The 9,821-nt window shown below is 39.8% G+C and overlaps 1 protein-coding gene across 9 annotated transcripts in view; it reads left to right on the forward strand.

The window, feature by feature from the left end:
* Positions 1–775: 775 nt before the first annotated feature.
* The window catches only part of fcho2 (FCH and mu domain containing endocytic adaptor 2), a 107,582-nt gene continuing 98,536 nt past the window's right edge, over positions 776–9,821 (forward strand). For all 9 annotated transcript variants that reach the window (XM_034193056.1, XM_034193059.1, XM_034193060.1 and 6 more), the window contains exon 1: positions 776–934. In XM_034193056.1, coding sequence (XP_034048947.1) covers positions 902–934 — 33 coding nt within the window. In that variant the 5' untranslated portion in view covers positions 776–901. The remainder of the gene's footprint in view (positions 935–9,821) is intronic.

Below are 9,821 nucleotides of genomic sequence, written 5' to 3' on the forward strand. Positions count from 1 at the left end.
TTTCACGTCCAGACTTAAGACGCGCTTTCTTATGGCTAGCATACTGGCATAGTATAGTTCTACGATTTTTACTCATTTAATTCATTTTATTAAGAAATGGAGTGTGCCGCGACCTCAACTTTACCTAAATTCTGGGTCTTTTAGTGAAGCTTAGGGCTAGTGGCCCTAAGTATTTCCTGTTTTTCTTGTTTAATGTTGGCAAATTATACTGTATTTCTTGTCTTTCTGATGCCTGATTCTGTTTTTTTTCCCCTCTGTTTACCAACAGCATTTCCTGTATATTCATTTTGTGAATTGTTCTGTAATTTATGCCTGTAGCATGGTCCAAGCAGAGGGTCACCCTTTTGAGTCTGGTCAGCTTGAGGTTTCTTCCTCAGAGGGAGTTTTTCCCCTTACCACTGTTGCTCTGGGGGTTAGTAAGGTTTGACCTTACTTGTGTGAAGCGCCTTGAGGCAACTCTGTTGGAGCTATATAAATGAAAATAAATTGAAATTGGAAAATTGTATAAACAAAGGCTTACTGGTGAATGCTGTTGCATGCAGAATGAAAAGCCCACTGGTGTTTAAAATAGTGTATGAAAAATGTTAGCATTTAGCTTCCCAGATTGCTTTAGAATGCAGGAAAAATGCTGTGTGAAGGGGGTTCGTTCTGTGTTGCTGTTGGCAGTTATCGCCGGTTGGTAGCGGTAATTCCCGCTTCTTTGGTTAAAAGCTGCCGTAAAACCGCGTGAAGAAGAGCGGAGTCGCCGGGTGGAGGAGGAGGAGCCTGGAGGAGGGGAGGGAGAAGAAAGGGGGGAGAGGAGGAAAACGGGAACGGCAGAAACAGGAGCGGGGAGGACGGTGGAGTCTTAACGGTTTAAAAGTTACATTTCAACGAAAATAAAAGCTTGCGGTGAAGTAAGATGATAACGCCCTATTTCCTGGAGAGTTTCTGGGTAAGTGTTGCTTTTTATGGTTCCACCGGTGCTCTTCCTTTTCGAGCTGTGTTCCTTTTCTTTCATGGTCATGACAGCCAGAACTCTTTTCAGAGACAGACGTTAGCCTGTTCCGGCTGAAGCGGTGCTGTCTCTGCACCACGAACCGTTTGAACGACGTTCGTTAATTTCCTCGGCGGTTTTTATTTTGCCTCCCCGGGGTTTGGGCCTCTCTGACCCTATCTAACATGAGCCATTAAAGCGGTGCCGCTAATTGGCTGTCACGGGCTCGCTTGGAATGTTTATAGTCATTTCCTCGAATGCCATTGGTTGGTGCGGTTGTCAGTCAAAGTCGGTGATCGTACCGAGTCGTATTCTTCCGTCGCGAAGTTTCAGTGAGAGGCCAGATGTTTAGTAACTCGGAGAATAGGTTCAACAATACAAATTCACTCAGAAATGGCAGTGGGCATGTTTTTAGTTTCTTGGTTTTGCAGTGCGTATCACACTGTTACCTTTTTTAATCGTGGCTATTTTTTAGGTTGAGCGTTACAAGTCTGGCATGAAATCTCTCCACCTTTTTACTGCTTATTTTTGTTATTTTGTTTATTATTATTTTATTATTTATTTTATTATTACTTTATTTTATATATATATATATATATATATATATATATATAATGTGTTATATTTATTATTTTATTATTTTGCACTATTATTTGTGTTCTTCTTCTTATTATTATTTGTATTATTATTCAGCTTATTTTGTGACCGTATTGAGTCGTATTCTTCCCTCTCAGTGAGAGGCCATATATTTAGTTGCTCAGAGGATAGGTTCAAAAATACAAATTCGCACTCAAATGGCAGTTGGACATGTTTTTAGTTTCTTGGTTCTACAGTGCTTGTCACACACTTGCTTTTTTTTGTTAAATAATAAAACTGTAACAACAGAGTTAGTTTTAGAAGCAACTAAGACAGTGACTGTCATCAGGCTGCAAGTAACGTTTATTTTCATAATCAAACTGATTATTTTCTTGATTTAATCGATTAGTTGTTAGGTCAGAAAATGGTGAAAAATGTCAATGTTTTCTCGAACCCATCATGATACCTTCAAATGTCTTATTTTGTCCAAAATCCAGGATAGGAGTAGGCTAAGAAAAACCTAATGAAATAAACTAAAATGTGTTTACATTTACTAAGCTGAAATCAGAGAATTTGGTAATTATAAAAAAAATGCTCAAAATTATCAATCAGTTATAAATAAAATGTTGTAGATTAATTTCAGTCATTTAATAATCCATTAGGCGGCAGGGTGGCTTAGTGGTTGGCACTGTTGCCTCACAGTGAGAAGGTTGTGGGTTCAATTCCCGTGGCCTTTCTGTGTGGAGTTTGCATGTTCTCCCTGTGTTTGCGTGGGTTTCCTCCGGGTGCTCCGGTTTCCTCCCACATCCAAAGACATGCGGGTTAGGTGGATTGGAATCTTTAAATTGTCCTTAGGTGTGCGTATAGGTGTGTCTGTGTTTGTTTGTCTGTTTGTGGCCCTGCGACAGACTGGCGTCCTGTCCTGGTTGTACCCTGCCTCACGCCCTATGACTGCTGGGATAGGCTCCAGCCCCCTGCAACCCTTAATTGGACTAAGCGGTAGAAGATGGATGGATGGATGGATGGATAATCCATTAATTGAATAATTGATGCAGCACTCATACAACAAAAAAGTTTTTTTCTTTGCAGAAACATGAAAGTTTCAGAGATTAACTGCATGTTTCCCCTTACAGACCAGTGTGACTTCAGAAAATGTAATGACTGAATGAATAAGACAGCTATATAATAATTACAGTTATGTTGTGTTATACTTTAATCAGGTCTATTTGACCTCATTTGAACATTGCCCACAGAGAACTGACAATTATATCATAGAGCACTGCATTCTGGGTAGTGGCTGCCATACTGAAGGACATGCAACACAGTAACAAAAGAGAAGAAGCTGGATATATAGAGATGAAGAAACCCACAAATAGACTGTGAGAAAAGCAAATGTTAGATTCTGCACTGAAACAAACTGAGCAAAGAGGCAAAGGAGCGGTACTTGGTGAAAATAAAGGCAATTAATGGATTTTATCCTTAAAAAAAAAAAGAGTAGTGGTCCAGTCTTTCATGTTGCATTCCAAACCAAAATCTTTGAGTTATATAGCTACCTCTGTAGCCAGTTGGCAAGTTGTGCAAGTTAGTTGTGTTGCAACAACCCTGTGATGTGTATGTGCACATTGTGCAGCTAGCGGTAATCACATACGTTAATGTGTTTTGATAACTTGTCTTTTGTGGAAAACAGACATTGGTTGTAGACTTTTGCTGCATATGGTGTTATTGCTGTGATCCTTTCTTTTTGATGCCTCTTGGAGATCTGGGCTCAGTTGTTGTGTTTGCAAGGTGGAAAGGTGAAAAATTTGCACTCTTGTTTGAGAGTGTGGTTGTGGCAGTTTGACCACATGGTAGTCCTTCACCACAAGTTTTTAAGTTTGATAACTTCACTTAAACAAGTCTTCCTCCACTAACACAAGCTGTACAGTAACCACTGTATCTGAAAACTCCCAGAGTGCTTTCAATTGATGACAGGATAGTCCCATTCTCAACACAGACTTTATCTCAGTGTTTCCCAGTCCAAAGTACTGTACATATTCTGTCTGCTCTAATTATGCATAATGAGCCAAATCATTTGTGTTTTGTTGTTGCTAGATGTTGATTGGCTGAACACACCTCACTGAGCTGAGACTGGTCTGAGTAGATTGAGGACAAATGGAAAAACATGCAGTACTTTGGGTCTTGAGGACCAGGATTGGGAAACACTGCTTTATGTATGCCATTGGGAGGGGCATAGCCAGGATTTTCTGAGGGTGGGAAGGATGCATGAATGTCCCATCTGAACCCTACTCTGTGTTCACATGTTGATAGAAAAACAATCATACCTGCCCTCATAATGGAATAATTGTAAAATGCATCTTAACAGAATCACAAAAACATTAAATGCGGGTCATCTTGTAACTCACAAAATGCCTTTTTCACGATCAGGTCTTCATCTACATTTCTTGCTGTTCAGTGTATCCATTTACTAATTCTAAAATATTACAGCACATGCATTTGTGGCTGTGGATCTTGGAAATGGAGCATTGTATTGAAATGGGAGTTGCGTTCTAAAAACAGCCCGCAATAGGCGAAATCCGCGAAGTAGTCAGTGTTATTTTTTTACAATTATTATAGACATTTTAAGACTGTAAAACCCCTCACTACACACTTTATACACTCAAACAGGCATTAACATTTTCTCACTTTTCTCTCGTGTGTAAACACTCTCAAAGTTCAATCCTTAGTAGAAAAATAAGACCAACCTGTTTTCAGGCCCAAACATTTTTTTTTTGAGAAATAAAAATAGAATGTTTTCCTATAAATAATTATGATGGCTTTTAGGACTAACAAATTTAATTTTAACAACTAACCTACGAGGTTGGACACATAAGAAATTATTAATAGTGACTGACCAGTATTTCACAGTGCCTTTGATCGTGCCTCTTCGTCCTGGCGTCGCTCCGCTGTCGCGTCTTTATCCACTAAGTGACACCTCGGTGCAGGTGTCTTTTTCCGAGTGAAGAACACAGTTATGGGTAGTTGTTGGCGCTCTTTTTTTTTTTTCTTCTGGGCGAGAAGATTCTTATAAACAGACATGCAGAACACAATGCGTGTGCTCTCCCATTGCGGTGCCGCGACCGGCCTGCTTGATGAGGACGCAGAACACAATGCACTGTAAAAAAACAAACAAAAAAAAGCATGCAAAATTGGACCAAAAAAATCCGCAAAACCGCGAGGCCGCGAAAAGTGAACCGCGTTATAGCGAGGGACCACTGTACACCACCTTGTAGTCTTACACACCTCTCTGCAGCTTCTCTCCCCCTGCCATCCCCTCATTACCCCATCCCCGTAGAGACGGTGCCTGCTCCCAGACCACCAATAACCAGCAAAAATCTATTTAAGCATAAAAATTCAAAAAGAAAAAATAATATAGCACCTTCAACTGCACCACAGACTAAAACAGTTAAATGTGGTCTATTAAACATTAGGTCTCTCTCTTCTAAGTCCCTGTTGGTAAATGATATAATAATTGATCAACATATTGATTTATTCTGCCTTACAGAAACCTGGTTACAGCAGGATGAATATGTTAGTTTAAATGAGTCAGCACCCCCGAGTCACACTAACTGCCAGAATGCTCGTAGCACGGGCCGAGGCGGAGGATTAGCAGCAATCTTCCATTCCAGCTTATTAATTAATCAAAAACCCAGACAGAGCTTTAATTCATTTGAAAACTTGACTCTTAGTCTTGTCCATCCAAATTGGAAGTCCCGAAAACCAGTTTTATTTGTTATTATCTATCGTCCACCTGGTCGTTACTGTGAGTTTCTCTGTGAATTTTCAGACCTTTTGTCTGACTTAGTGCTTAGCTCAGATAAGATAATTATAGTGGGCAATTTTAACATCCACACAGATGCTGAGAATGACAGCCTCAACACTGCATTTAATCTATTATTAGACTCAATTGGCTTTGCTCAAAATGTAAATGAGTCCACCCACCACTTTAATCATATCTTAGATCTTGTTCTGACTTATGGTATGGAAATTGAAGACTTAACAGTATTCCCTGAAAACTCCCTTCTGTCTGATCATTTCTTAATAACATTTACATTTACTCTGATGGACTACCCAGCAGTGGGGAATAAGTTTCATTACACTAGAAGTCTTTTAGAAAGCACTGTAACTGGGTTTAAGGATATGATTCCTTCTTTATGTTCTCTAATGCCATATACAACACAGTGCAGAGTAGCTACCTAAACTCTGTAAGTGAGATAGAGTATCTCGTCAATAGTTTTACATCCTCATTGAAGACAACTTTGGATGCTGTAGCTCCTCTGAAAAAGAGAGCTTTAAATCAGAAGTGCCTGACTCAGTGGTATAACTCACAAACTCGCAGCTTAAAGCAGATAACCCGTAAGTTGGAGAGGAAATGGCATCTCACTAATTTAGAAGATCTTCACTTAGCCTGGAAAAAGAGTCTGTTGCTCTATAAAAAAGCCCTCCGTAAAGCTAGGACATCTTACTACTCATCACTAATTGAAGAAAATAAGAACAACCCCAGGTTTCTTTTCAGCACTGTAGCCAGGCTGACAAAGAGTCAGAGCTCTATTGAGCCAAGTATTCCTTTAACTTTAACTAGTAATGACTTCATGACTTTCTTTGCTAATAAAATTTTAACTATTAGAGAAAAAATTACTCATAACCATCCCAAAGACGTATCGTTATCTTTGGCTGCTTTCAGTGATGCTGGTATTTGGTTAGACTCTTTCTCTCCGATTGTTCTGTCTGAGTTATTTTCATTAGTTACTTCATCCAAACCATCAACATGTCTATTAGACCCCATTCCTACCAGGCTGCTCAAGGAAGCCCTACCATTATTTAATGCTTCGATCTTAAATATGATCAATCTATCTTATTAGTTGGCTATGTACCACAGGCTTTTAAGGTGGCAGTAATTAAACCATTACTTAAAAAGCCATCACTTGACCCAGCTATCTTAGCTAATTATAGGCCAATCTCCAACTTTCCTTTTCTCTCAAAAATTCTTGAAAGGGTAGTTGTAAAACAGCTAACTGATCATCTGCAGAGGAATGGTCTATTTGAAGAGTTTCAGTCAGGTTTTAGAATTCATCATAGTACAGAAACAGCATTAGTGAAGGTTACAAATGATCTTCTTATGGCCTCAGACAGTGGACTCATCTCTGTGCTTGTTCTGTTAGACCTCAGTGCTGCTTTTGATACTGTTGACCATAAAATTTTATTACAGAGATTAGAGCATGCCATAGGTATTAAAGGCACTGCGCTGCGGTGGTTTGAATCATATTGAAGTTATTGTACTTGGCCCCACAAATCTTAGAAACATGGTGTCTAACCAGATCCTTACTCTGGATGGCATTACCCTGACCTCTAGTAATACTGTGAGAAATCTTGGAGTCATTTTTGATCAGGATATGTCATTCAAAGCGCATATTAAACAAATATGTAGGACTGCTTTTTTGCATTTACGCAATATTTCTAAAATTAGAAAGGTCTTGTCTCAGAGTGATGCTGAAAAACTAATTCATGCATTTGTTTCCTCTAGGCTGGACTATTGTAATTCATTATTATCAGGTTGTCCTAAAAGTTCCCTGAAAAGCCTTCAGTTAATTCAAAATGCTGCAGCTAGAGTACTAACGGGGACTAGAAGGAGAGAGCATATCTCACCCATATTGGCCTCTCTTCATTGGCTTCCTGTTAATTCTAGAATAGAATTTAAAATTCTTCTTCTTACTTGTAAGGTTTTGAATAATCAGGTCCCATCTTATCTCAGGGACCTCATAGTACCATATCACCCCAATAGAGGGCTTCGTTCTCAGACTGCAGGCTTACTTGTAGTTCCTAGGGTTTGTAAGAGTAGAATGGGAGGCAGAGCCTTCAGCTTTCAGGCTCCTCTCCTGTGGAACCAGCTCCCAGTTCAGATCAGGGAGACAGACACCCTCTCTACTTTTAAGATTAGGCTTAAAACTTTCCTTTTTGCTAAAGCTTATAGTTAGGGCTGGATCAGGTGACCCTGAACCGCCTAAAGCGCCTTGGGGCAACTGTTTGTTGTGATTTGGCGCTATATAAATAAAATTGATTGATTAATTGTGGAAACAGTGAAAATTATTGATGCGGAATGGTTTACTGACCTTTCGTTGATGACACTGTGTTCTTTGCAGACTCAGTGGATGCCCTGATTTAAGCAGTTGAGAAGCTGAGTGCAACGTCAGAATGTTTGGGTTTGTGATTGTCCTGATTCAAGACTAGGGTCCAGGTTTTCAATGAGTTCCTGGACCAGGCCACCAGAAGTTTACCTGGATGTAGCAAAAGTGCTGAGCCTGTAGAGACTTTGATTTACCGTGGCAGTAACATTTATATTTCTGGGTCCCTGGCTTTTGAGACTGAGAGATGCCTTGGAAGAACTAATGGAGTCATGAGGTCCCTGGACAGAGCTGTTTCTTAATACTGATACTTTGCAGAAAAATGAAGGTCCAAATGTTTCGTGTTCTGTTCCTTCTGTTGAACTAAGGTAAGGCCATGTGGCACACTTATCATGTCATGATCCAGCAGGTTGTTGATAACCCCAGAAACCAGAAATGACCAAGGGAACACCCACATTTCAGATACTCATGACAGTTTGATTGGTATGTTCGAGAAGTGAGGATGGACCACTTGTCTTCCTGGGTTGTTGGAATCAAGGACCCAGGGCACTTCCATAGTGTGATGGATACGACGATTCCTTCCACCAGTGCATGCTTCCAAATGTCACCTGACTGAACAATCATTAAAATAAATAATAATTCATAAAAGTATTTATTAAAATTGAGAACACATTCTGTTTAAACTGCAGTTTGTTAGTAGCAAAGTGTATGTTAATATGAAGTGCAAGCTTTGTCACACATGGGATGTTTTGAATTATGTTCATTTTTGTCTTGACTTAGTTTTCATTTCCACTTCAACACATCAGGCTCGACTTGCTCTGAAAAATGTGTGGTATGAAGTACGTGTCAGGTACACACATTCTGACTCTAGGTTCTTCCTTCTTAAATGAAAGTTCATGTGTGGGGGGAAAATGGCATATGCTTGGTTTTTGTGTATACACAATTTATTAACGAGGCTCCTGGACACTGACGGATAATGGTTGACTTTGGAATTCCCTGTACTGTAAAATCTAAAGTCTTGGACAGCAAAAAGGTGCCTGCCTACCTTCATGTTAATATTCGAAACCTTTAAAACATTTGTGACCATTGTTGTAAAAAATCAGGTGTCCTGGAGCAAGTAGATGTGGAAAACATGCAAGGCAAGTGCTCTCCAGGAACAGGGTTGGAGACCACTGACCTACACCATTGTTATACAAAAGGTATCTACATGACCAAATAGATCTGTCCAAGGACTTCCTGAGTCTATTAGCTCATCCCAGGTGTCTCTCAGTCTCAAAGGCCAACTATCGAGAGACATGTCACTGCAATGATACAAGGTCACCACTTTCACCGCATACAGATACACTTCTGATGGCTGAGTCCAGAAAGTCATTGATAGTCTGGGCCCATATCCACGAAGCATCTCAAAGTCCTCTCAAAGAGCTCCTAACTTAGCCTAAAAATTTTTGGCAAGGAATCTTAGCCTAAGAGTGAGCCAGCAGGTGAGAATGAGTCTGAGCAAGAAGGAGACTGAAACTCCTATCTTGGTGAGGAGGCGGGGTTGACCCCGTTGCTAGGTATGACGTGGTCCCATAAGAGCTGTGATTGGCTGCCATGGAAAGGGAAATAAAAAAATAAATGCACTCTGCGCTCCTACATATGAATGAACAGTAAAATCAACCGATCATATAACTGCATTAAGAAATGCGTAATCGTGGAAATAATTGAATGTCATGATGGTGATACTCAGCAAAATTAAATTGGAGCGATCGCCAGGCCGGTCGCTAAACCTGTAAATTCTTGTGCTGTAATGCATTATGGGAGTTATGGGTTTTGCAGTTTTAAATGTTGCTGTTGTGGTTTATGTTAGTTTAAAAATGTTTTTAGTGTTGTTGATTTATTGTGTTTTTGTAGTTCAGTTGGTTTAGTGAGTTAAGTGTCACCATAAGTGAAAAGTGTATCCTAAGGTGCTTTGTGGACAACTTTCATCTTACCAAGGGAAAATTCTAAGAAATGTTTTAGAATTTGAGGAATTCTAAGATTTTTCTTAGAATGATGTCACTAGGAGCTATTTTTAGCCTTAGGGTGCTTTGTCCATACGGGCCCTGGATCATAGTGACAGTTGCAAACTC

The sequence above is a fragment of the Thalassophryne amazonica genome, chromosome 17 (assembly GCF_902500255.1).
Source record: "Thalassophryne amazonica chromosome 17, fThaAma1.1, whole genome shotgun sequence".
NCBI lineage: Eukaryota > Metazoa > Chordata > Actinopteri > Batrachoidiformes > Batrachoididae > Thalassophryne > Thalassophryne amazonica.